The 27039-nt window shown below is 54.3% G+C and overlaps 6 protein-coding genes across 6 annotated transcripts; 2 read left to right on the top strand and 4 right to left on the bottom strand.

The window, feature by feature from the left end:
* Positions 1–494: 494 nt before the first annotated feature.
* LRP88_07034 (acyl-CoA N-acyltransferase) lies at positions 495–1924 on the top strand (the record flags this gene model as incomplete). Its single annotated transcript, XM_083243571.1, has 2 exons — positions 495–1490; positions 1562–1924. 2 exons carry the CDS (start codon positions 495–497, stop codon positions 1922–1924), a joined length of 1359 nt encoding a protein of 452 aa, XP_083100795.1.
* Positions 1925–2312: 388 nt separating this feature from the next.
* LRP88_07033 (uncharacterized protein) lies at positions 2313–4187 on the bottom strand (the record flags this gene model as incomplete). The annotated part of the gene is made up of 3 exons (XM_083243570.1): positions 2313–2656; positions 2718–3427; positions 3514–4187. The coding sequence occupies 3 exons, from the start codon at positions 4185–4187 to the stop codon at positions 2313–2315; spliced, it is 1728 nt and encodes a 575-aa protein (XP_083100794.1).
* A 2877-nt stretch (positions 4188–7064) lies between these two features.
* Positions 7065–12936, top strand: LRP88_07032 (uncharacterized protein; the record flags this gene model as incomplete). The annotated part of the gene is made up of 2 exons (XM_083243569.1): positions 7065–7493; positions 7558–12936. The coding sequence occupies 2 exons, from the start codon at positions 7065–7067 to the stop codon at positions 12934–12936; spliced, it is 5808 nt and encodes a 1935-aa protein (XP_083100793.1).
* A 1142-nt stretch (positions 12937–14078) lies between these two features.
* Positions 14079–15443, bottom strand: LRP88_07031 (DUF4050 domain-containing protein; the record flags this gene model as incomplete). Its single annotated transcript, XM_083243568.1, has 1 exon — positions 14079–15443. The coding sequence occupies one exon, from the start codon at positions 15441–15443 to the stop codon at positions 14079–14081; it is 1365 nt and encodes a 454-aa protein (XP_083100792.1).
* Positions 15444–19220: 3777 nt separating this feature from the next.
* LRP88_07030 (uncharacterized protein) lies at positions 19221–23138 on the bottom strand (the record flags this gene model as incomplete). The annotated part of the gene is made up of 5 exons (XM_083243567.1): positions 19221–19427; positions 19497–20609; positions 20676–22487; positions 22536–22871; positions 22944–23138. 5 exons carry the CDS (start codon positions 23136–23138, stop codon positions 19221–19223), a joined length of 3663 nt encoding a protein of 1220 aa, XP_083100791.1.
* A 1765-nt stretch (positions 23139–24903) lies between these two features.
* Positions 24904–26194, bottom strand: LRP88_07029 (PAPA-1-like conserved region-domain-containing protein; the record flags this gene model as incomplete). Its single annotated transcript, XM_083243566.1, has 3 exons — positions 24904–25140; positions 25200–25306; positions 25357–26194. 3 exons carry the CDS (start codon positions 26192–26194, stop codon positions 24904–24906), a joined length of 1182 nt encoding a protein of 393 aa, XP_083100790.1.
* Between the last annotated feature and the right edge of the window lie 845 nt (positions 26195–27039).

Genomic DNA, 27039 nt, shown 5'->3' with positions numbered 1-27039 from the left:
GGGGTCCCGAATGATGGAGAACTGATCGGAGCTGTTGGTTTGCACATCTTGCGGGAGGGGATCTTTCGGCACTCGATAGCCAGAGACACGGCTCGACTAGCCGGTGCTTGGAGCGGCGACCGTGGACCGTTGTTGCATCGTTGACGCCCTTTACCGTTTTGCAACTGCACCTAGGCGTATTGTTGCAGCATGTGCCCTGCCTAGGCCATGCCTAGTCCAACCGGCCGGCTAGCCTAGCAACGGCCTGAGAGCTGGGGATCGGATTGATAATGGTTACTGCACCCACACGCCGTGCAGGAAACAAGCGGAGTTGACAGCCCCAAGAACTGAGCTCATCCCGAAGTGGCGTCTGGCGACAGACGAGGTGCGGAAATTCTCCCACGGCCGGTTTTTCTTTTGCGAATAGCTTCTCGGCGCTCGGAATCCTTTTATTTCACTTCTCCCGACCTTGCTTCTTTGTCTCGATAATCCATATGTTCTAATTCCTGCCAAAAATGTCAGCGCCAGCGGGTACTTTTTCTGCCGTCAAGGCCGGCGAGGCCATCATCAAGCTGCCTCATCCATACCAGACCGAGTATGCCATCGAAAAGGCCTCAGCTCCCTCCGGTGTCGAAACGCCTGTTTACAAGCTCGTTCACAAAGCTTCTGCGACCGCCAAACCTCTCCCCTTTGAGCTCCACAACTCTTCGCTCGTCTTCTCAGATCCGGTTGACCTCAAGTCGAGCGAACTTCCTTCTCAATCCAACAACAGCCCTTGGGCTCGTGCTCGTCGCTCGCCCGGCGTCACCTTTTATTGGGATGGCGCCGAGGCCCCGACTTTGGGTCAGGCTTGGCTGCTCGTTTACACAATCCTTACGCTGAGGCCATCCGTGGAGTCTTTCCGCCTGGAGCTCCGAGGAGCCAACGCCGCCGTCCTGGGACAGCAGCTTGTCGCGGTCCTGCTTGCCATTGACCACCCTCTCAAGGCTCGGGAGAAGCGCCAGCCTTCCAACAAGACCGACGAGAGCCTTGTGCTTGTCCTGCGAAGCACATTCTGGCAGGGCGCTGGTTCGCCATTTGGCCCCCGACCGGTTTGGTGCCCTGCTGAGTCGCCGTCGTCTCTGCCCGCATCGAACCCTCTGGGATCATATCCTCTGACACCTTTCTACAACACCACAACCATTGCCTCGGCCGGCGACCCTGAGGATCCTGAACGATATCAGCAGTCATGGCACCCAATTCGGCCAGCCAAGCCCGCGCCGGGCGCGGTCATCTACAGCCGATGGATCCCCCATCTTAACGAGACCTTTTCCATGGTTTCGCTCGACTACGAGGATGCCGAGCATCTGCGCCTTTTCCATGAATGGCAGAACGACCCCCGTGTCTCGCAGGGCTGGAACGAGACGGGTACTCTCGAGCAGCACCGCGAGTACCTGCGTAATATCCATGAGGACCCCCACCAAGTCGCCATCCTGGCTAAGTGGGAAGACATCTACTTTGCTTACTTCGAGGTCTACTGGGCCAAGGTATGTCCCACCCTTCTTTTCCAAACCTTCCACGTTTCTGACCAAATGTTCTGCAGGAGGATCGCCTGGGTGGCTACTTCAACGCTGGCGACTTTGACCGCGGCCGCCACTCTCTCGTTGGCGATGTGCGCTTCCGTGGCCCGCATCGCGTGTCAGCGTGGTGGAGCAGCTTGATGCATTACCTGTACCTTGATGATCCGCGCACCATGTACGTCGTGGGTGAACCCAAGGAGACAAACACGACTGTTGTCATGTACGACTTTATTCACGGGTTCGGGTTGGACAAGTTTGTCGACCTTCCACACAAGCGCAGCGCTTTTGTTCGATGCTCTCGCGAGCGCTTCTTCCAGCTGTGCCCGCTGGGAGAGAACGAGAAGGTCGTTGGCGGCATGAGGTTGGGTCTGGTGCCCAAGCTGTAATTATTCAGGATACCCATGATAGCTGAGGATAGTGTTTCTGTGTGGATGGATGGATGATTTAGAAGAGGACAGTTGGTTGTTGGCTGAAATGGATGGATGTTTTGCCAAGATAAAAAGTTAAATTCTTAGCGGTCACTGCACTCTGTCACTGTGACTTCCGACGGGAAGGTGCATGTTGTGGATGGTGGTTGGTTGTGCATTTGGCAAGTGCGAAATGGAATTTTCATGTTTCCTTCCTTCTGACCCAACCAACAACCGCTACCTGTTTTTATTTGACCTTTTCATTCTCTGCAGACTCCATTTTAGACCTTGCAAACCCATTCATTCTGTATACCTATAATTTTCCATAATTCCATCTACTCCTTTTGAACAGAAATCTACCAAACATCTACAACTTGGAGGTATTCGCCTGCTTTCGCAGAAGCTCGTCACCGAGCTTCGCCATCTCGAACTTGCGCACCTTGCCGCTGCCAGTCAAAGGCACCGTCGCTGGAACGTCGTCGTGGCCCAGCCAAAAGACGTGGGCCGGCGACTTGTGGCCACCAAGTCTCTTGCGGCACCAGTCACGGAGCTCCTCAAACGTGGGCTTTTGGTGACCCTCAGCCAGTTCGACGAAAGCGCCCACAACCTCGCCATAGTGCTTGTTCTTGAGGCCAACCACGATAGCCCGCGAGATGTTGGGATGGGCCATGAGGCGCTCCTCGATCTCAAGAGGGTAGATGTTCTCTCCACCTGGACGTTGGGGTTAGATGGACATCTTTCATCAGGTACGTGAGAGAGAATTGGAGCTTACCTCGAATGATAATATCCTTGAAGCGGCCGGTGATGGAACAATATCCAGCCTCATCAAATACTGCCTCGTCACCAGTGTGCAGCCACAACACGCCTGAAGCATCCCGCATCATAGTCTCGTTGGTCTTCTCCGAGTTGTTCCAGTATCCAGCCTGAAGCTGGTAACCACCAATGCACAATTCGCCTCGGCTGCCGAGGGGCACAATGTTGCCGTCACGGTCAACAATCTTGGCCTTAGCATGAGGCATCAATGTTCCGACAGTGGTCAGCCGCTTGTCGATGGAATCATCAGTGAATGCATTGAAGCAAGTTGGAGAAGCCTCGGTCAGGCCATAGCTGCTGGTGAACTCGGTCATGCCAAAACGGTTGACAAGAAGTTCCATGAGGTAACGCGGCACAGGAGCACCAGCGATGATGCCAGTGCGCAGGTTATCGCAATTGAAGTCCTCTGGCCACTTGGCCTGGAACAGCGAGTCGAACATGGCAGGGACACCATGAACAGCGGTGCATTTTTCGTCAGAGATCGCCTGAAGAGTCGCTTGAATATCAAAGACCTCAGCAGGATAGACAATCTTGCCACCATGTGTGACAATGGCCAGGAGACCGAGCACCAGGCCAAAGCAATGGAAGAGGGGAGGTGGGCAGCACAGGACATCGACCGAGCTCAGTCGCATACGGTCGCCGATGAAGCGCGAATTGTTCACCAAGTTACTATCAACGTATTAGCCGGAATCCCGCATATGCCTGTCTATGTGCGAGTGACAAGGTTATTCAGGTGGGGGTTGTTTTCCACTTACTGGTGAGTGAGCATGGCAGCTTTGGGTAGTCCCGTTGTTCCGCTTGTGAACTGAAGGTTGACCACTTGATGGGGCAGCACCTTGCTCATGGCGCGATAGAGCCTTTGGTGGTTTTGTCGGCGACCAGTACTTACGAGCTCGTCGTAGGTCTGGTACTTGCCCGACTCATCCCCTCTCAGCATTACGACCTTGGGGGACGTTTTCTTATTTTCGAGCTGCTGGAGCAGCTGTGTCTGATCGAGGCGACCGATGCGTGGTGTTGTGAAAAGGATCTTGCTGTCGGAGAACTTAAGGCCATACATCGCTTCGGTCGGGGTATAGGTGTTGTTGAGAATGACGAGGATTGCGCCGATCTTGGCCACGGCAAAGAAGACAGCTGCGTATTGCTCGCAGTTGCCAGCCATGATGGCGACTCGGTCGCCAACTCCAATGCCCATGTCTAGCAAGGCCTGTGACAAAGATGAGCTTTGCTGGTTGAGCTCATTGTATGTCCAACGGGCGCCCGTCCACGGGATGACCAGACATTCCTGGTTGCCATGTTGATAGGTTTGCAGTTCGAGAAGCTCGCCAAGTGTCAGGTCGACAAGAGGAGGGTCGACAGGGCCTTCAAGCACAGAAAGTTTCTGCGTTGGCTGTGTGGGCTCGGGATGAATATCTGCGGTAGCAGTTGTCATGATGGCAGCGGTACAAGAAAAATCGACAATGGTTTCAAAACACAGATTCAAGACTTGGGATGTTTTGCGCAAGTCAGATCATTCATGGGACTTGTTCGCAAAATAACATTCGCTAGCAGGCTACAGAAGAACCGAAACTCCAGAAAAACGCCAGCGAACGCCGACAAAGGGCTCTCCCACGCAATTATGCATGCCCCAAATTGAACAGCCGCTATCCAACGCTTGCGCATCCGTCTTATCCCGTCCTACCAGCCATCGCCAGCCGGCCCCACTGCGAATGCCGCTCTCCGTCCAGCTCCATGCTTCTGGGACGAGGTGGACGCCAATTACGGAGTCGAAAGCGCACATCTTCAAGAGCGAGCCGAACGATGTGGGATTCCTGCACCGCGCCGGTGCGGCAATTACCTCAAGGATCTGCTGGTGCAGCAGGTCAGACGCCATCACCAGTAGCATCATCCCGCACCATGGCCCGTTGCAACTCGACCCTGGCTCTCTTGGGGCTGAGAATGCTTGCCCGCCTGCTCAACCTGGTCTTGAGTTCATCTGAGTTCTCATCTCCATCTACCTACTCCGAGGATACGGTGCAGCGTGGCTTGTGGTAACTACCGGTAGCTCCATCTCCGACGGAGTAGATATCCACACATCCATCCCACGCTTGTTTTGTCCCTGGTTCTCATCTTGCATTGCCCTGGCCCATCCCGTCATCCATACCATACCCCATCCGTACTCGTTATGACCATTCCTCCTTGCCCCCATCGGCCCCGGCTTCCTCTCGAGGTTTGAGCCGTCTCAAGGTCAACTTTTTTAGCGGCTTTTTCTGGCGGCAAGTATCTAATCTGATGATCAGATAAGATGAGTCTCTGCACGTTTAACCGAGGCGTTGTTTACTACGCCCACGCCCCGGGCCGACGTCGGCAGGAAAATTTTATCTGATTAACACTAGGCCGTGAATTGGAGGTACATCCGCCAGACATCCCACTCTCCTTTCCATCTTGACCTCCACGGACTCCCACTCTCTCGTTAGGTACACGTCGGAGTCTGCTCAGACCATCCCTCCTGATGGAAGAGGAAGGCGATTCTTCAAACTCAGCAAGGCAGAGACGCTTTGGTCTCTTTCGGTGGCAAGCCGCCGGCGTGCTGCAGGTGAGTGAAGCAGGGATGATGGTTTCCTCGGCCAGCCCTTGAGGTCGCATCATGACCTCCATCCAAGACTTCGACAAATTTCCGCTTCGGACTTGGGTTCCAGCGATGCCGCTCGTGTCCAAACCTCGGCCGGAAATACCGTATCCCACACGTGTGAGCAGACCCGTTCGTCTCGCTTTCACTTGGCCGAATTGGAGTAGAGGACAAGACCTATCAGGTTACATCGCCTTGGGCCGGTTCAATGGAGAACAGCTTGACCGTGGGCGAGTGTGGGTTCAGCGTGGGTAGGGTACAAACCGACTACTTCACAAGTGGATGGGATCGCTCAGCGTTGATTGCTGAAAGCTTAGCAAAGACCGGTCAGTGGACAGTGTCAGATATACGATGATCCGATTTCAGCCTTGGGTATGCTGTCTATTCCCGAGAATTTGGGCCCTCATCAGCTGTTATGCTTCAATATCCCGAGTATTGGGCAAACAGCAACCACCACAACGACAAGGTCTCGGGCTACAACACTGCATAGATCGGGCGGTACTGGCGGCCTCAGGAACTAAAGTGCTGAAGGACTGTCAACGGTCAGGCGTCACAAGAGGGAGCGCCCACCATGGAAGTACATGATGGCTTGTCAGCCCCAAAGCTTGTTCATCCATGGAAGGTGGATGAATATGGCCACAACTATACAGGCCGGCCTCGCCTCTCACCCTTCGAATGCAGAAAAAGGTGCATTGCCAGGGGTTATCCCCGGGTTAGCGCTGGACTCATGGCGAGACCCCGGTGAAGAGAGGGTGGGGGGTGGTGCACCAAAAGAGCAGTTCACGGTCCGTCATGACGAGACTGGCGACAGGACAGGACAGGTCCAGACAGTGACAAGCACATCGAGCTTTGATGGAAGATTCGGGGCCCCGCAAGCAGAGTTGCTTCTGATGTCTATCACTACCTACCACATGGCATGGCCTCTATTTGACACGTTGAGAGGCTTCTCCATCCATGCGCATCGCGTGTTCCTGAGCTATCCGGCTCCATGTGGGCTCACGCGCTTAAAGTTAAGTGCGACCAACCCAACACCTGAGCCTGAGCCTTATGAGCCTCAGCTCGAGAAGCGGTTGGTCCCTCCGCTTGTCATGACCCTGGCAAAGCTTCAGATCTGTTCCGTGCCTCTTCCCCATTCAGCTGTTCGTGTAGACAGCCAAGCATGACCCCACCCCAGCTGGACAAAGTGGCCTTGGGTCCGCTAGCGAATCTGATGATCCTATAGACAACCTCCATCTGATGCGAGCCCAGTCCGCATCAATTCAGTCACTGCTCCGTGGCTCCTCGGATTCCGCAGCAGGGGCAATGGAAGTGTTGGTGTTGCCGAGGAGTGGATGGAACCATTGTCTGGGCCAAAGTCGCCAAGATGCGGTCTATGCGGTGGTAGTATGGCTCCCATCGAGCCCGAAAGAGGCAAACTCGTCCAAGGGTGTTCATGAAGGCCGTTTTCACAAGCCAAGCTGGCCGGGGTTTCTTTCCGCGGCGGTCACGCCCTCGGGCAGCCGACCCGGTGAGGAAGTGTTGAACGGCGCATTCTTAATCATAGACAGGTCTTGATGGAGGTTGTTGATTTTGCCGAGACTCTTGAGTTGGCAGTCTTCTGTTGTTCTTGTTCTATAACCGCTCACCCTCTTCTTTATATCACTCTCTTACTGTCCTTCAAATACCCCTATAATTGATATTACCCCTTACGAGACAATCATAATGCATATTATCGACGGCGGCGGCGGTGGCGGATCAGCCATTTCGATCGACTCCCGCGAGAAATCTCGCATCTTTCCAGGCGTCCCTGTTATCAAGACCCTTCCCCTTGGGTCAACACGGGATCCTGCGACATTTCAAGACGAACTCCTGCTTGCATGGACACTGGCATGTTCCCCCAAGCTGGAAGAGCTCCCTGGGAGTTATGACTGGGGATACATCCTCCCTGATGGCAGTGTCCAACGGCAGTCGTTCCGCATCGACAACTCGACCTTTGAGGCCGAGAGGACAACTTCACAAGCGCTCGAGGGCATCAAGAAGCACGAAGCTTTGTCAGAAGCGTCATATTCACCCTCATCAGGTGCAAAGCTATTCTTTGGACAACTTCCCTACTCTCTCAAGACGGACAGGGATTCGAAGGGAGACGAGGATGTAAGTGCCGATATTAAACTGACACATGATGGCTTGTGTGTCACCCCGCTAACATGATGTTTAGTCTCTATATCTTGAGGTCTCCGTTACCGAACAGTCGTTGGAGATCTCCGGACGACACTCTACCTGGAGCGGATCGAGCGACATCGACCAAGAGGTCAGCAACTTCATCTACGTTCTCAAGAACGTCCTCGAACATCCGGACCGGCGGCTGGGAGACCTACTCGGAGCTACAGCCAAGGACCTTGACCAACTGTGGCAATGGAACCAAGAGGTGCCGCCCCTGATTGAGCGATGCGTCCATGACATGATTTCCGATGTCGCCCGCGACCAGCCAGACGCCATTGCTGTACAGTCTTGGGACGGAAGCCTTACATACAGGGAGCTTGATGACTTGGCAACGCGCCTTGCACGCCACCTCCGATCCCGGGGAGTCGAGATCGGGACTCGGATACCACTTTGCTTCGAGAAGTCCAGGTGGGCCATCGTCGGACTGCTAGGGGTGATGAAGGCTGGCGGCACCTTTTCCCTCACCGACCCCAGCCAGCCTGAGGCTCGGTTAAGGACCATCGTCGAGCAAACTGGCGCCGAGCTGGTCATCACCTCGGTGGCCCAGAGCCAACTTGGCCAGAGGATCGTCAATGGCGGCCAAGTCATTGCTGTCTCCGCCGACTTCTTTGATGCCATCCCCGAGGCTTCTGACGAGCCCCTGCCCCAAGTGCCTGCCTCGTCGCCCATGTATGTCATCTTCACTTCGGGCAGCACAGGAAAGCCAAAGGGAGTTGTCATCTCCCATGAGAACTACACCAGCGGTGCCATCGAACGAGCCCGGCAGGTGGGCTACAACTCTACTTCTCGATGTTTCGACTTCCCGTCGTACGCTTTCGACGTTAGCATCGACTGTATGCTCTGCACCCTGTTCAGTGGTGGACGTGTCTGCGTTCCGTCTGATGAGGCCAGGATGAATGATCTCAGCGGTGCTATCCGAGAGAGCAAGGCCAACATGGTCCATATGACACCGTCAGTGGCTCGTGTGCTAGACCCCGACATTATCCCTACGCTTGATGTCCTGGGACTTGGCGGAGAAGCTGTCGGAGCCAGCGATGCGGCTGAATGGAGCAAGCACGTCCAGCTCGTCATCGCCTATGGTCCATCTGAATGTACTGTCGGCTGCACGATCAACAATACCCTTCATATCTCGACCGGCATCGGAAAGGCTGTTGGTGGAGTGTCGTGGATCGTTGATCCCGATGACCACAACCGCCTTACCCCAGTTGGGAGTGTGGGCGAGTTGATTATGGAGGGCCCTGTCGTTGGCATTGGATATCTCGGCGAGCCCGAGAAGACGGCAGAGGTATTCATCGAGGATCCTACATGGCTTTTGGCTGGTCACGGCGATGTACCCGGCCGCCACGGACGACTGTACAAGACTGGTGACTTGGTGCGATATGATCCCAAGAACCCTGGAGCCATCGAGTTCGTCGGCCGGAAGGACCAACAAGTTAAACTCCGTGGTCAACGTGTCGAGCTCGCCGAAGTTGAGCATCACATCCGGGAGTGTCTGCCTCCCCGAGTCAAGATCGCTGCTGAGGTTATCAAGCCCGAGAACGGCACACCAACATTGGTGGCCTTCCTTGTTGAACCCAACCAGGCCCAGTCTGATGCTTCAGGCACCCTTTTCACAGAACCTTCAGAGGAGCTCAGCGCCGCCCTCTCCCACATCGACTCAGCTTTGGGCGCCAAGGTTCCTCGATACATGGTCCCTGCTGCCTTTATCACTCTGCAGTATATGCCATCACTAGTGTCTGGTAAGACAGACCGCAAGAAGCTCAGGGAGATTGGAAACTCGATTCCACGAGAAAAGTTTGGCAGCCTACAGTCTGGTGATGGACAGGAGGACGAGCCTGAGACAGAGGCAGAGAAGAAGCTGCAGAGGGCTTGGAACAAGGTGCTCGGCGCCGAAGTCAAGGTCTACAAGCAGAGCAACTTCTTTGGCGTGGGCGGAGACTCGCTCCGTGCCATGAGGCTTGTTGCTGCGGCTCGTGAAGAGGGACTTGGTCTGACGGTTGCTGAGATCTTCTCCAACACGACCTTTAGTGATATGGCTGAGAAGGCTGTTGATATTGCCGAGACCTCTGAGGAGGAGAGGGAAATTGCTCCATTTTCGCTCCTTGACCAAGATTGGGATCTCAACGAGGCCCGAGCCGAGGCAGCTGCTCTCTGCGGTATCGAGAAGGACCTTGTAGAAGACGTTTACCCCTGCACGCCCCTTCAAGAGGCGCTTATGGCTCTCTCGGCCAAGGTCAAGGAGGCCTACGTCGCCCAAAGAGTGGTTGAGCTCCCTAACATGGAGACTGCCGAGCGACTTGTCAACGCATTTGACGTTGCTCAACAGGACTGCTCTATTCTTCGGACCAGAATTGTCCAGGCTTCTGGTCGTGGCCTCGTTCAGGTTGTGGTCAAGGGCCATCTTGAGTGGTATTCCGGAACCGATCTGAAGGAGTATCTCATCCGTGATCGAGACGAAGCAATGGATCTGGGTAAGCCTCTTGTTCGATACGCCGTCATTACCAACGCCGAGACTGGTACTGTCAACTTTGTCTTGAGCATGCACCACGCTCTCTACGATGGTTGGGCCATGCCCCTGATCGTTGAACGTATCAACAAGGCCTACACTGGTGGCTCGATCAGCCGACCTGCCGAGTTCAAACACTTTATCAAGTATCTCAACGGCATGGATAGATCAAGCTCCGAGGTTTTCTGGAGGGAGCGACTGGATGGCGCCAATGGCCCTCAGTTCCCTGCCCTACCTTGGCCTGGCTACCAGACCGCTGCCGACTCTCTCCTTGAGGTCTATGTGCCTCTTGAGCACCCACCAACCAACTCTACCACAGCCACCGTCATCAGGGCTGCCTGGGCTCTCGTCGTTTCTCAATACATCAACAGCGGCGACGTGGTATTTGGCGAGACACTCACTGGCCGAAATGCCCCTATTGTGGGAGCCGAGGAGATTGAGGGACCCATGATTACTACTGTTCCTGTCCGCGTACAAGTCGACTACGAGGCTCCTGTATCAGAATACCTGCAGGATGTCCAGGAGGGAACAGTCTCCCAGATCCCCCACGAGCACTATGGTCTTCAGCATATCCGCCGTCTTAGCCCTGACGCTCTCGAGGCTTGTGAACTCCGTACTGGCCTTGTCCTTCACCCGAGCACAGCAGGCGATGAGGTTTCTGGCGAGGATCTGCCTGCGGATCGTCTGGTTCCTGCCGGTGACGAGGAGGCTGCTCAAGAAGCGCTCAAGTTCAACACGTATGCTCTCATGTTGGTGTGCTCCATTGACCCCAAGGGCTTCCTCATCATGGCGAGCTTTGACTCCAAGTGTGTGGCGAAGCCTCTGATGGAGCGGATCTTAGATCAGGTCAAGCAAACTGCCCAGATGCTTGCCGAGAAGAGTCAGACTCGTCTAGGGGAGCTGGCATACCTTACTGAGGACAATTGGAATGACATCCGTGAGACGGCGAGCGCCTCTGTTGATGATGATTCCCTGAAGGAGTACCCTGAGGTTGTGTCTGCCTACATCGTCGACACACATGATGCTAGGCGTATCCTTCCTAAGGGTGCTATGGGCGAGCTTATCATCCGAAGCACTGCTGAACTCGAGTATCCTGCGATCGAGTGGCCTGCTTGGCTAAACACCTTGTATGGCGATGAGACTGCGAACCTCGAAGGCACTCTATACAAGTCTGGGAAGCTTGCCAAGTTCAACGCCGCTGGCCATATCGAGTTTATTGATCAAACGGCCAAGACAAATGCTGCCTCCCTCACTCAACGACGACCAGCGAAGCGAGTGTCGGCCACGTCACGCAAGCAGCGCAAGCTCCGGGGCCTCTGGAGCCGTGTCCTTGGAATCCCCGAGGAGGACGTTGGCCTGAACGACAACTTCTTCCTTCGTGGAGGCGATTCAATCGCTGCCATGAAGCTCGTATCAGAGGCTCGCCTTGCGGGTGTCAAGTTGACAGTGGTCCAGATCTTCCAGAAGAGGACCTTGTACGATATGGCCAATGCGATGGAAGAGGCCGAGGTTGTCGATCATGAAGTCGTCGAGATTCCTGCCTTTTCACTTCTCGAGACTGAGGACAGGGATGAGTTTGTTGACAAGATTGTTCATCCTCAACTGGCAAACCCTGACTGGAAGATCGCAAACGTCCTCCCCGCGAGACCCCTTCAGGAAGTTGCTGTCAAGGGCACTATTCAGATCCCTCGATTCTCAACACGCTACGAGCTCATGTACTTTGACTCGGCGGTTGATCGGTCCAAGCTCATGAACAGCTGCCGAGAGCTCGTCTCGCGCAACGAGATGCTGCGGACGGTGTTTGTCGAGCACGAGGAACAAGGCTACGGCGTTGTCATTGAAGATCTCGAGGCAGAGTTTGTTCACTATGAGATTGACAGCGAAGTCGAGGCCTTTGCCAAGCAGCTCTGTCAGCTTGATGTGTTGACTAAAATGCCTCTCGGCTCTGTCTTTGTCAAGTGGTTCCTCGTCGAGGGCGAAGATGACAAGGCCTGTCTCATCTTCCGTATCTCACACGCTCAGTACGACGAGATCTGTCTGCCTTTGATCCTCAAGCAGCTTTCGGCACTCTACGAGGACAAGCCTATCCAGGAGACTGTTCCCTTCTCGTCCTACGTCGGCCACGTGGTGCGTGAGAACATCCCCAAGGCGGTTGACTACTGGAAAGAGCTGCTCGAGGGTTCTTCCATGTCGATACTCCGACCAGATGTGCCCGTCGAGAAAAAGAACCACTTTGCCATTCAGAAGACGGTGGATATCTCGTCAAGGTCCAAGGACGTGACCGTGGCCACACTACCTACGGCTGCTTGGGCACTATGCCTTGCTCGCCGTCTCTCAACACGAGACGTCACGTTTGGCGAGGTCGTTAGTGGTAGAAATATCGACTTCCCTAATGCTGATCTCGTCATGGGGCCCTGCTGGCAGTATGCCCCCGTGCGCGTCAAGTTCGCCTCCAGCTGGACAGTCTCGGACCTCCTTATCCACGTCCAAGATCAGCACATAGCCTCCTCAGCGCATGAGGGCATCGGCCTCAAGGAGCTTGTCCGTCTCTGCACCGACTGGCCCCAGACGACGGACTGGTTCGATACAGTGGTGCATCAGGATGTCGAGCACGTCGAGACCCTCGACTTCCAAGCCGCCAGCAGCAGAATGGAGACGGTCTACGTCCACGAAGAACCCCTGCGCGAGTGGAAGATTCAGGCCTTCCCCTCTGGCGACACCCTCACACTCGAGATCGTCACGGTGCAGTCATGGAGCGGCTACGCAGAGGAGCTGCTCGAAGACCTGGCAGGCGTCCTATCGTTCCTAGCCAAGGACCCCGAGGCGAGGTTGTTTGAGGACGAGACAGTCCAAGAGATCGCCGAGTAACGTGGAAGTTTCTGGCTCTGTTTGTGTTTCAGAAATGTTTTATGCTTTTATGCCTTGATGCTTTACGTTGCTTGGTTTCTCGACTCTATGCTTTCTGGTTCTCGCTTTGGTTTCCCTTTCTCTTTTTTTATAATTCTCAAGATTCGTCAAGGCCCAGGCCTATTTATTATTACAGTTCCTTCACCTCAAAACGACATCGTGAGGAACTCTTATTTTTCAATTACGTCTTGATAGATCTTGGAGTGGCTCCTGTTAGTCTAGTTATTCAGCTCAACATGAAAACTGTATTTTTTATGCAAAAGCCTCATTGTGATCGAGGCTGGATAAGCTTTTGACGGACCCGTTACATCTCACATCATGGTGGATGGTCCTTGACACGTCGACCTGCGTCTGTCTTGTCTCGTCTGGTCTCGTCTGTTGGTCAGCTCTTGCGATCATGCAAGCCACTCAACAGCTTCACATCTTCCATGCATGAATCAATGCATATCTTGACATCTGCTGGCGCTGGTACATATCTGTCATGGAAGCTGAATGGAACAATATCGTTGAGGCATGTGATACCCACGGCATGTTCCGAGTTGAGTATCGATCGGCCCATGACAGACGCCATCGCGAGTCAATTGCATCATCTTCAGGAACGTAAAAAGTCACTGCACCCTCCTCACGTCATCTACTCTCCGGAGGCACGTGAAAGATAAGACAGAATAGAAAATCGGTGGCATTTGTGTAGACGTAGACATATACTAACAAGACCAAAAAAAACAATTCGTCAGCGCTATCGTAATGCTGGCACCACATATCCGTCCGTACTCAAATGCTAGGTAAGTTATGTACCGCCTCCGCCTTCTAGGCCCGCCACGTAAGAAGCCAGGTATCGATATCGTGGGTGATTGGGTAGAGACCTCGCGCAGAAACTCCAGGCTCGAAACAATGACCCTGCCGTGGAGAGAAAGTCCCATATGACGACGTAGATAAGGGAAAACACCAGAGAAGCCATCTTCTCTCCAGTATGCCAGAGCCAGAGGCCAAAACAAGAAAAAGTGAAAGAAGGTCCAGATCCAAGCGCCATGCATCAGTCATCAACGATAGTCCTCTTCATGTGATCGTAATCATCAAAAAATCGTGGTGTAGAGTCCAAGCCATCATGTCTCCCTAGGCCTCTCTGCTGGAGCATTATCCGGAGCGCCGATGCCGAGGGCCCGAACCAAACTACGGCGGATGCCCTTTCCAGCCCCGCTCCCCGAGATATCGTCCTTGTCGCGCCCAAGCAGGCCAAAGCTCATGCGACGAGCCATGTTGCTGGAACCATCCTTCTCCTGAGGTGGAGTCGAGGGCTTCTTGGGCTTCTTCTTAACAATTGGGGCCGGGGGAGCCATGGCCGGTCTCGGAGGCCATTCACCGTCGCGCTTCCAGCCTGAGACGCAGGCGCGGAGCATGTCGGAGAGGTTGATAGGGCATGATGGTTGAAGGCTGTGGATGATGACCTTGTCGTAGAGGCTGAGATAAACAGAGGGAGTAATCGAGGCTCGGAGCGGGTTGTTAGGGGGGAGAAGAGGCGGCGCAAGTGGCAGCAACACCTCTACTGGATAATTTCGGCTTGACGGAGTTGTCGAAGGGGTGGTATCCTTGGACTGCTGCTTGCGGAGGTCGTCGCTCCTAGCGAGAGAAGAACCATCGGAACCGTCGCTGGTCTGAGGTGGCTGAGTGGACGCTGTAGAAGAGCTGGGAGGAGATCCCGACATGGAGCGACGGAAAAAGAAGCGGCGGGGAGATCGCGGTGACACAGCGGGAGGTGAGACAGGCTTGGTGCGGATACGGACAGTTCGTGCGCCGGTCCATGCGGTTCGCCGCGCCTCGAAGCACGCCAGTCCTTCGTTCCATTCCATCTCCTTGCGAACCGCCCTCCGTCGCTTGGCGCGCTTGGCGAGGACTGCAGCCTGAACAGCTGAGCCTACCGTGTTGGGGCTGTCGAAGCGGAACGGGGAGCGCGAAGGCATGGGCTCATCGTCATCGGAAAGATCTGATGTCCACTCCATGCGCGGACGGTAGTGGACGGGGTCTTCCGAAACAGTGCTGTAAGTCGACTCGGCGTCGCTGTTGTCGTCATCATCTGACGACTCAACATCGTCTACTTGGTACCCATCGTCGTCGCGCGTCTCATCCTGGATTGGCTTTGTAGGCTCGACTGCATCCAGACTTGTCGGCGGCTGGTGAACTTCTCCAGATGGTTCGGGTGTCGTATCTGCGACAGAGATGGAGCCGTTTGCGGGAGGTGGGTCAACCGCACGAGAGGGCCACGAGAATTCCCAGTCATTCTTGACCTTGACCTCGAGATATCGCCTGACCGCCTCCTTTTGCTTCACCTTGTCCTTGCTGAGAAGGTCGGCGTGGTCATCGTCACACCAATCTGGGGTAGAGGTGGACAGTGGAGCCGGCATCTGAATCGAGTGATGCCTGAGCTTAGCGATGGGGGATCGCGGGCTCTTGTAAATGTCGGAGAATATCATGGTGGAAGATGAGTGTGAGTGTGAGTGTGCCTGGGCGTTATAGGCCCTCGAGGCAACCGTAGCCGAGCTTGCTGATGCTTGTTGTGAGGAACGCGACACACAAGGTGACTCAGAAACCGCTGTTAGACGTGGGATGGTGGTCGGAGTAGCGGCTGCGATAGCGGTAGCGGTAGCGGCAGTTGTCGACGGGGAATGCGGGGGAAGGGAGGCGACCTGGAGGAGAGGATGCACGGTTGTTGGCGTGGGTGGTATGATGCCGGTCTTTGATAATGGTTGTTGCTGATCTTGTTCTTGTTCTTTGTTAGCGACTTAAGCGCCGTGTATTAGAGGACGTCTTGTTCCCGAGAGTTGTATGTAGAGTTTGAAAGAGACAAGGTCCGTGTATAAAAGGCAGACACAACGGACAGGACAAGAGGGCAGGCAAGGGAATGATCAATGAGTCAACAGGACCAACAGCAGAGGGAAATGGGGTGGTGACTTGTCGTACTGGGGGTGCCCAAAGCTATATATGGGAGGCGGTGGTGGTATCCTTGAGCGGAGGTGGCGTTGCGAGGTCAGGTTAAGGAAAAGCGCGAGAAGGATGCGACAGGGAGTGTGTTAGACTGTTGGCAGCTAGAGCAGAAACTGAGTGGCTTTTGACTTGGCCATAAACAAGTGGTTCTTCGCCTAGTCTGTTGACCTTGTCTCCTCATATGACAAGTGACGTCGACTTGTAACGCGGGGAAGAGGAAGGGGAGGCAGGGAGACAGAGCAGGGTCAGGGAATAAGAGGACGGGCCAGGGCAGAAGCTGTCATGAGCCAAAGCCAAGACTACTGGCAATTGGGAACTAAGGGTAGGTACGAGACGGCAGCCGGGTGCAGCAGAGAGCGTTGAAAAAGAGGCAAAAGGCTGGGCTCACTTAAGAAAGGATCAACAGCGGATCCTCATGGACAGCAGCCGATGTGATATGATGTGAGTGTGAGTCTGCTGAGCTGAGACACGCTGGGGAAGCCGAGGAATTCGAGAAGATGGGGGATCAAGACAAGACACAAAAAGACGAGCTAGAACACGGCGAAAGGCGAGACAAGACTTTCAGGAAGGGGAGGAGAGGCTCGTGTGTGTGCCGTCTTCAATGTAAGGTTTGTACAGAATGCACCTCGGCCGTGATTCAAGGGGGGCCAACAGAAGCTTGGATGCTCATGAGGTCCCTGTCCCTGCGCGCTTCTCCAGTCTCCGGTTTTTGAATCTAGCGGTGATCGACCTTGGGCCGCCTTGACCCTGTCTCTCTGTGCAGGACACGACGAGGAGAAGATGGAGAGATGGGAAAGGTGAGCTTGTCGACGACGGTGGTGGCCGGGTGGACAGATTATGGAGACGCGTGAGGGCAAAAAAAACGGGTGACACCATGGGAGATCTGGGATATGGCCATAATCCAAAGGGGGGGACACGCAGAAAAGAAAAGAGAGATCAACAACTCACGGACGGCGACAGTCGCAGTCGCAGCATCGATGGGCGCCTGGTCACGGACGGAGCCGACGACGGCTGAGGCGACAGACGGATTTGGCGTCCGAGGCGACATGATTGATCGGGAGAGGGCGCCCGAGCTCAAGGTCGAGGATCGCGGGCAGGGGTCCAGAACTTGAACAGAGTCAGAGTGTCGCACGCTGCTGCTGCCGCTGCTGCTGCCGCTGCTGCTGGGTCTGGAACCTGCTGAGCGACTCATTGGAGGTCTGGATGGTGGACGGACCCGTTCGTTCGTTGGCGCCTTGTTGCGTCGGGCGACAGCCGCTGCTTCTGCTTTCTCTTGGCGGCTTGTGACCCAGGTTCACGCCGCAAACCAAGCATTCAACGTCTGTTCCATGAACCGGTTGGGTTTGGCGAAGGGCGGAATTGACTCTTGACGGACAAGACCTAGCAAAACGTCCATCGACGACGGGCGACGCATGTGCGACTGCGGGCCACAAAATTTTAGCAGCCACTAACGGACCCCAGACAAGCAAGATGGAACCCACCCTGGAACCTACTTGTGCGACGCCGCCCCAGCCTTGCCTTTGCCTCTGGCGTGTCAACCAGCGAGCGTCTGTGTGGTGCGTGGTATTTTTCGGAGCGAGGGCGCGCGGCCGACGAAGCGATGGAGGGAGATGGCGATGATGGATGGATGGTGGTGGTGAGTGAGGAAAGCGGAGGGGCTAGGTTCAAGGTCCAGGTTTACAGCCCCCAGCTACAGTAGACAAAGCCCTGTGATCGCCCTGCCCCCCCTGGAGCCGGACCGGAAGTCGATAAACAGCAGCTACTTCGTGAGGATGACTGTTTCGCTCTCCCCCGACACAATCACCATCTTTGGTAATTCTGTAGATACCTAAATCCATTCTATTACACCAGGTTTTCCTTTAGGTCAGAAGCTACGAGTGGATCTCTTGTCGTGTGACTCTCTTTTTTTACTCAACTCTCCTCTCGACGTGCCTCAGCGCGAGTGCGGGCGTGAATGCAAAAGCAGGGGTGGACGAGACTTTTACAGTGGGAACCGCCCAGCCCAGCCCCCCCAGGGATGGAACACACACACGCAAGACACTTCAAAGCCGGGGCGTTCAATTGAGGGCTCTGATTGGCGGGCCACGAGTCAGCCGCTGGTTTACGCCCTGTGGACGCACGGTCAGAGGCGCTGGCTGCATCAGTTTAGCAGCCAATGTCCCAAGTCACATGATGTGTGAATTCCCGTCAAGACTTTTCGTGAATGCCCTCACTGCGGACGTTCCAGTTACACAGAGTGAAACAGAACAGATGGCACGCAACGAATGCGCAGCCAAAACACTCATTTCCCCAGTCTCCACATCTTGTCCAAGATACTGTTGACAATGACATGGTTGTGCCAAGACACTCATGGGTTCAGGTTCAGAGTGCAAGGTCCCCCTCACCCTCCTCCACCTCCCTTCAAGTCCACCTTATCCCCGGCAGAGCAAGGCTGCTTGTCGCAACTGATGGGCCCTGGTTCATTCATGCGCTGTCTTCTCCTTTTTTTTTTTTTCCCTTTCCCTCTTGCCCGTGCTCTTCCTCGCCTCCGCAAGCACAGCCTTGTCTGCCAAGCAAGTAACAAATCTTGATCAGATGGACTTATCATTGACAAAGCCCGCGGAAATCTGCCTCCGTCTGATAAATGTGACTCTTGTTGTTCGGTAATCAGCTCCATGTGACGACTGACGTAAGGTATACGACGGATACATAGTGTATCATGTGTGCGAGGGTCGCCTATCGCGGCTGTTGTCCAGCCTAATTTGATCGTCTCTTGACCGATACATTACTCCATGCCTTGACAAAGCAGGTCAATTCACCGCCGTCTGTGAGCAATCTATGCTGGTGGAGACTATCAGCTGTCAACTATTATCCCGGCCAAGGTCCAGGGTCTTTTCTCTGGCCGTCATCGCTCTATGCCATCATCCTCATTCGAGTTGGTGTCGAGACTTGGTGATTGGCAGTTGTTTGGCTGTCCAAGGTCTGCCAACACCATACACTTGATACGATACTCTATAACCTCACATTACGAGTCAATACACTCTCACATGTAGTCAAGGTCAAGTCACAAGAAGGTAAAGCAGAGTGTCTAGTCATTGCCATTTTGATTCATGTTCATTATCCTCTGTCCTCATAACCATCACCGTTTTTTACCATCCTATCCTTGCAACCATCATCACCATTTTTGATCCATACTATCCTCATCACTGTCATCACCATTTTGTTCCCATCATGTTCTAGTAACCATCACCACTCTGTTTCCATCAATCATCATCCTATGTCCTCCTTCACCACTGGGGCCAGTTGGCAGCGTTCCAAGGGTCGGCGGGCACGGGCCGGTCGAACATGTCGAGCTGCTCCTCCTGGTTGGTGCGCTCACTGAGGAGATTGAAACGCTCCTCTTCCTCCTGCATGCGCTCGCCGTAGACGTCGAACTGCTCCTCATCCTGTTGAGGGACAATAGGCTCGTCCCAGAGGTTGAGAAATTCCTCGTCCTATTGAGGGTTGGTCTGCTCCTCTTCTTGGTTCATCGTCTGCTGGAGGAACAAGAGTCCTTCCTCGACTGTCTGGTGCGACTGACGATTCTCGTCGAGGGCGGCTTGAATGTGGGCGTGGGGTGGTCCGTCAGCGCCGCGCATGAACATGTCGGGGGGGAGAGCGAGGTTGTCTCTGGGATCGGACTCAGGCCAGAGAACGGTCTCGGGCTGGGCAATGATCTCAGGCTGAACAATCTCCTGAACAGCCTCAGGCTCAGTAGTAGTCTCGAGCTCAGCAAGAGTCTCGGGCTCAGCAACAGTCGTGGGCTCAGTAGTAGTCTTGGGCTCATCGATGCCAGTCTCAAAGTCGAAAGAGATACCAAGACCGAAGCAGTAGTCAACGTTGCGCGAAGACTCAGCAGGAGCATCAACCATCTCAGTGTCAGAAACCTCAGAAACAGGCTTGGTGGTAGCATCGATAGCAGGCTGAGTGACTTGAGTAGACTCAGTGACCTCGGTAGACTGAGGCTTGGTGGTGATGAGAGGGGCGTTGGGCAGGATCAACTGAGTGCTGTGCTGAACAGTGGGAACATCAGACTTGTCGGTACGAGCCTTCTTTACCTTGGTGCTGTCTTCGGCATCGGACTTGCGCTTGTTGTTGGCAGTGGTCTTGATGGGTGTGACCTTGGTGGAAGAGGTCTTGTCAGTGATCTGTGTCTGTTCGATGATCTGAGGCTGTTCAATAGTCTGAGGCTGAGTCTCCTCGGAGACGGTGACGGTGTCGTTCTCATTGTCGGCAATCATATCGCTCGCGGGAGAAGAAGCAGGGGGAGTGATGGCATCAGTGCCAGATGGGATAATGTGCTGTTGGAAATGCTTGTTCCCAATGAGAACACCAGCAACGGCAACACCGCTCTGCTTTTCCATCTCTGGGATCACATCCATGGTAGACCGGCATGTATCAACAGCATTTTCGAGGCTGACATCCTCAGGAAGCTGGAACTGGAAGCCGCAGAACGTACCAAACTCGCGGAGGTTCTTGGTCGTCTTGTGGAAGATGCTGCTTTGGGCATGGTTGGCACCGAGCAGGTATGCCTGATGAGCGATGGTGTGGATGAGTTCCTGAGTGATCTTGGAACCTTCATCGTTGGAAGAAGCAGCCTTGAGTTGAGGATCGATGTTGTCTCCAGAGACAGGTTGCTAGCCAGTCTCGGAGGTACCCTCAGGCTTGTTGGAAGTGTTAGGCTTGCCTTCAGCGGAAGAGACCCGAACCTCGTGATCGCTCGACTTGCGGTTGAGGTCGCCGTTCTGAGAAGACTGGCGCTGGGGCTGAGAAGAGGGACCCTCACTCTCGACGGTGACGGCAGACTGCTTACCACGCTTCTTCTTGGACACGACAACCTCGGAGGGGATCTTGGTGATGACCCGAGCGGCAGTGGGAACAACCTCAGAGACAATGGGAACAACCTCAGAGGCAGAAGTCTCCTCGAGATCAGAAGGGTCGGTAAGGGCAGAAGCATCGTCAGTTGTAGAAGCATCGTCGGTGGCAGAAGCATAATGAACAGCAGCAGCATCCTCGAGGGGAGGGAGGGGAGGGAGACCAGCAGCCTTTCTTATGGCCTCTTCCTTTTTTCTGGCCTCATCCATCCGCTTGACAAGGTCAATTCCCTTCTGGGTCAGGAATTCTCCACCAAGTTTTTGAAGCTCAGCGAGATTGTAACCACAGCTAGGCTCGCGAACCTCTGTGTCGCGGGCGGGAGGACCCTGGGGCTTGTTGAAGTCAGCCGGATGAGGGACCTTGGGGGCGACAGCCTGCTTAGCAGGAGCAGGAGCCTTGCGAGCGGTGGGCTTCTTGGCAGAAGCACGAGACTTGGGAACAGTAGGCTGCTTGGGGGCAGTGGGTGCCTTGGCACGAGCTTGTCCAGCCTCGTACATGATGATGTCAATGGAAGGAGTCTTCTGGGCAGAGAGTTGCGCAGTAGAGAGAACACTGCTCTGCGCCGCCTTGGTGTTCGCGTTCTTCTTGTTCTTGTTCTTGTTCTTCCCATGTCGGGCCCGGCGACCCCGTGGGGCAGGCTTGGCCCCCGAGGCCTCATCGTTGTCGATCGGAACCCAATCCAGCTCGTCAGACTCATTGCCAGACTCATCATCAGTCTCCTCAAAGGTTTGCTCGGGAGTCTGCTGAATGGTCTTCTTCACAGTCTGCTTGGAAGTCTTCTTGGTAGGAGAAGCAGACACCTGGGGGAAGCGAAGAGCTTGATGCTGAGACTGGGAAGGAGCAGATTGCTGAGGGGCGATGTACTGCTGGACAGTGACAGGCTGCTCAACAGAGATAGATTGCTGAATGGGGACAGAATACTGGACAGAGACAGGCTGCTGAACCTGCACAGGCGCACGCTGAGTGACAGGCTGAGCCTGCTGGCGGTTGACCTGGGCGACAGGCTGGAGAGCCTGCTGATTCTGCTGAAGAACCTGCTGCTGCTTGTTCATGTGAACAGCTTGCTCAGTGTTGACAACGTTCTGCCGGGGGACAGAGTAGTGCTGGCCGACGCGACGAACAGGCTGAACAGGAACCTGGCGAGGATGAATCGCTGCCTGAGGAGCAAAGCTCTTCTGGGGCTGGTTGGCCTGCTTCTGCTTGCGCTGTTCGAGCTGAGCGGCAGTGAAGGCAACAATGGGACGGCCATTCTCGTCGTACATCTGCTCAGGCAGAGCGCGCTGAGCGGACTGAGCAACAAGGAAAGGGTCGATGTTGGAAACAGGAGTCTTGGCAACGTTGTGGGTAGCGGGAAGAGGCTGCTGGAACTGGGTTCCATTGCCGTGGCCCTTGGGGGTAGAAGCGACAACGTTGACGAAGCCGTTCTTCGCGGGAGTGGGGGTGGGAGTGGGAAGACCACTGGCAAGGTTGCCAAGGTTGAAAGAAGAAGTGTTACCTGCGACAGTGCTACCAAGAGCAAGAGCCGGGTCGACGACGCCAGAAGTGACAGAAGTCTTCTCGGCGTTGTTCTCGGAGCCATCGGACTCGAAGATGTCAAGGTTGAGCATCTTGTTGACCTCGTCATCGTCGAGGTTGTCAAACTGAGACAAAGTTAGTGAGATGCAAATGTCATCGGGCATGCGACTTACCTTCTGAGCCGACATGACACCCTTGTGAGAAGCATCGTCGTTGCCGACGGCGGCGAAGTTGGTACCAGCAAACTCCTTGTTGAGGACGAAACCGTTGGTAACGTCGAAGTTGTTGGTGGCAGCGAAACCGTTCATAGGCATGGTATAACCGTTCTGGGCCACGACGTTGTTCATAGGCATGACACGGTTGTTGGTAGGGAATTGGTTGGCGGTAGGGAAACCGTTCGCGAACTCGTTGTTCAGCTTATCCTGTTCCTGAGGCTTGTCGGTAGGCTTATCATGGTTGATAGGCTGCTGGATCCAGCGACCCAAGGTATCATTGTAAGCCTGATCGACCTGCGAAAAGCGTTTGTCAGTCGTTGCTTTCATCTCATGTTGTGCTGCAAGGGGGATGAAGGTGATACTCACGCTCTGGCCAGGAAGCTGGGGAATTCCCATGCCAGCAAGGCCGAGATCGTTGTTGGGATCGAACAGGTAGTCCTGGAGAGACATCCCGTTCGCGTTGAAGGGAGCCTGCTCGAGACCGCCGAGGAGAGTGTTGGGGTTGAAATCAACGCCGTTGACCAGCTGGTCGACGTCCTCACGAGAAACGCGCTCGGACATGGCGAGAAAGATCTGATTCGCGTCTGTGACTGGAAGGGGATCTTGAGAGGAAACAAGCGATGTCGCGAGTCTCGAAAGAAGGGGTGGATATCGGGTCTGAAGACTGAAGTCGTAGAGAAGGGGGTTCGGTATGCGAAGAGAATGAATCGAGACTGCGCAGCAGCAAGATTCAGGAGCGAAGAGGAGATGAAAAGAAGCTCGACTATCGATGATAGAAAGCAAAGAAGGTAAAGCGAAGCAAAGAGCTCGTGTGTGGGTGAAGATCGTGATGTGTGCAGAAATGCGGTTGATGCAAAGAGCTTGACTCCTGTGTTCTTGCGCTTTTCGCTTCAAAGTAGAATCAGAGTAAACCTCGAAAAGAAGACAAGGATCCAGCCGTAAAGACGAAGAAGATTTGATAGACAGAAGAGAAGTGAATGATCGCAAGGTGTCAGATTGGTTGAATGTGTGCTGCGAAGCTTGGTGTTCAGGAATCTGACGATGGTGGTGGGAGCAGAGAGGAGAGCAGAGGGAAAAAAGTCCTAAGGCAGAACACCCGGCTGGCCTCGGGGGGTCCGTGTGGCTTTCATGCACCTCACTGTGTGTGTCGTTCTCAGATTTTCCTCAGATTTGGTGGAGCGTCCTGGCAGTGTCAAGGAGCCGTCAACACCTGGTGAGGTCGCGAGAACCCGTGCGGCCACGGCGTTTACAGCCAATGGCTCTACAATCGGTCTCTTGGTGTTTCTCCATATTTGAAAACGAGTTTTCGGTATATTTGGACGTCTTTCTTGGTGGTTTGGCATCGTGGTGTTGATCAGGGGGCAAGTTCATGATGTTGAAGTTTTGGTGTTGAGATTTTTAGATAGGGGCTATACTACAGATTTCTACGCATTGAGACTTTCAACAGCACAATGATCAAAAAGATCTCCATTGATTCAACTCAATGACTCTAATTCACTGCCTTCTCGCGTCAATGCGATTTCAATTCATGGTGTTGAAAAAAAATCTGCAACCCATTGTGTGCCTGCTGCACTGTCAACCAGCCGTCAGAAAGTTTTGATATTGACACCCGCCCACGACAAAAGCGGTAGATTAAAATGCACGCACTCAAGTCCATGATGTCATTCCTAATCCATCTGAGGTGCATCTGAGTTTCCTCTGGCCATGACTGCGCCGATTGAGCCAACGCCTAGGAGGCGGACAATGGCATGCAAAGGGGTCATCTCAGATTGCGCATGGGTCGACGAGCTTGAATTATACGACTTCAGGAACTGCCAGAATAGGAGATTAGATGCTTCTGAATATAATGGTATTCTTTTTATCCCGTTTGAGCCTCTAGTTGTTGTTCACAATGTCTCTTTCAATGGGGTCGTTGCCCTCCTTTGAGCCCAAACGGGCAGGTGAGGTTGTTCGCACATCTGAGCATTAGGTACGTATCCTCAACAGCATTTCAAAGAGCTTGCGCGCGCGACCGTTGATGCATCCACTTTAGGTCTTTAAATAGCCATGACGTATGTAATAACCATTCGGGTGATTTACGCCTGAGGTGGTCACTTGTCGTCTGAGGAACTGCCATGTTCTGACCTTGAGCACGTGATGGTCAATTTTGTCTACGAACCCACGATGCATCCATTGTAAACGAGTAAATACAAAGAAACCATGTGAACACCTATTGATCCCTTCTGTCCGACTGTTTCCCATTGTGAAATCCCTGTAACGAGAGAATAAGCAAACGCTCGTCACGTGTCCGCTTGTGTATGCGATCAAGCATGTCTGATTTTGAGCCTCAGACTTCCTCCACCAGCTTTCTAGATACTGGCTTCGAAGCCGGCCCAAAGATTGTCCCAGCCGGGCTCTCGAGCATCTCCTCTGTCACAGCAACCCGCACACCACTCTTGTTGCTGACCCATCGGATGAAGGCTGGGTTGGGCTTCTGGCTGTCATCGCCCGCGTCTCCGTTCCCGGCTGCCTTGCGGTTAATCTTAGGCGCCTGCTTCTTGAGGAGCTTGTTGATGGTTTCCATCTGAAATTAATGTCAGTTCGTGCTACTTCATGACTCGAATTCGAGTCGCGCTGTCGTACCTTGACTTCCTCGTTTCGTTTCTCGCTGAGGTTGCGGCGTCGTCGGGCCATTTCTTGGCGTCGCATAGACAGCTCTTCTGCCGTAAACACTTTCTTGGCTTGGACCTCTGCCCAAATTGTTAGCCCTGCTAGATTCATCATGTCGCCGTAAACCTACCATCGGAGAGTTTCATGTACTGTTGCGGCTCATCCTCAAAGCGGGCTCGCTGACGCTTGGTCATCTTGGTGAGGTCTGGAGACTCGTCTTGGCTGCCCTCGTCGTCGCTGTCTGCCTCTTCTTCTTCCTCCTCCTCCTCGTCGCCCTCTTGGCCAGCAACTTCTATCTCCTCTCCCTCAGCGTCCTCGTCGGCCATGGTTTCATCTCCGAAGCCCATAGTCTCGTCGCCAGCATCGCTATCGGCTGGGTCGCTGAGATCATCATCGTCGTCGTCGTCATCTGGTACCACCTTAGAAGCCGATGCTCTGGGAGCCGGCTTGGACCTAGATGGCTTGGAAACGGTGATGGTGGGAGGAGGAGGGGCAAGGTCCATGTCGATGTCGCCTTCGGCATCCTCTCCCTCGGCGTCGACGTCCATATCATCCTCGCCTTCAGCATCCTCCTCCATTTCGTCGTCATCCTCCTCCTCTACCTCAATCTCTGCCTCTTCCTCCTCCTCCTCATCTTCATCGGGACTGGAGTCGACTACGTAGCTCTTCTTTGCGCCCCGGTTTCGCTTGCCTGAAACAATTTCACCACCCTCGAAGCCGCGCCCGCCACGTGTCGCCTGTCGTAGCTTGTTGGATGGCATCTTGACAGTCAAGCTGAGATGCGGGTCACCGCCTGGCGAGGAGGGGGCATCTCGGGAGACAGATACGCCCGAGGCGCGACCAGACCGTCTCGACGACATGCTTCGTTCGCTTCGCTCGTTTCTTTCGGGGGAGTCAGCCATCCTGGCGTGAACGGAAATAACCTCATTCGCCCTGGTGGCCGCCGAGCGGCGCGGACGAGAACTCATGTTGGCAATATCCGCACTGGCGGGGTATTGAGTTTTGGACACCTATCTAAAGCTGGAGGGGAGAATGCAGGTGCGACAATAATGTAGATACCAGGAATGAGTAGGATATGATGGGGCTTATATCTAGTCTCGTAAGGCTGCAAGTGTCTCCAGATCAAAGATCAGATGCGCGCATGTGCCCGATGAGTCGAGGTTTAGATAAAAGTCGGACGACGCAAGAAAAGGGCGATCGGGAGGCAAGTTTGGAGTTTTGGTTGCGACGAGGCTGAAATAAGCTCAATTGTTGGGGCGTCAGACCAAAGGGCAAGAGCCAACCAAGGAAGGATCCAGGGGACAAGCCAAGACCAAAGGTTGAGGCAAGGCAAGGAAGGAAGGAGCCCAAGGGCAGGCAAGGGTGTGATAGACTGGGAAGGTGCAGCTCCGTGGGATGTCGGTGGCGACTGCCGAAGGGGAAAGTGCAACAAGTAGGCACTGTGATGATATCTGGTGTCTGGTGATAAAGGGGACGGGACAAATGCCGCTTCACTGGTGATTGGTGAAGATCCGCTTGAACCCAAGATGGAGGAGGATGCAAGGCTGATGTCTGGACAATCGAACTAACCAGTGCCAGTTCCCGCTCCCGCGCCCGCCGAAAGCCAAGAAGAGGAGCAGGACGTTAACGCGAGACGTCCAGGCTGGTCGCTTGACTGACTGGCTCTGAATCAGGGATTCGTACAGGCGGGCTGCTACACGTGGCTAATGATCATCCAGCATAGAGGGCCCCAGAAACAAGCATCCAGCGTCGAAGCATCCAATGGTTGGATACGCGGGTGAGTCTACCGGTGAGAATGGATGTTCCTTTTCCC

The sequence above is a fragment of the Fusarium phalaenopsidis genome, assembly GCF_050370095.1.
Source record: "Fusarium phalaenopsidis strain FUZ10S chromosome Unknown contig_32298, whole genome shotgun sequence".
Taxonomy (NCBI): domain Eukaryota; kingdom Fungi; phylum Ascomycota; class Sordariomycetes; order Hypocreales; family Nectriaceae; genus Fusarium; species Fusarium phalaenopsidis.
Note: the sequence above shows the minus strand (reverse complement) of the source record. Positions and strands in the feature narration are given on the sequence as shown.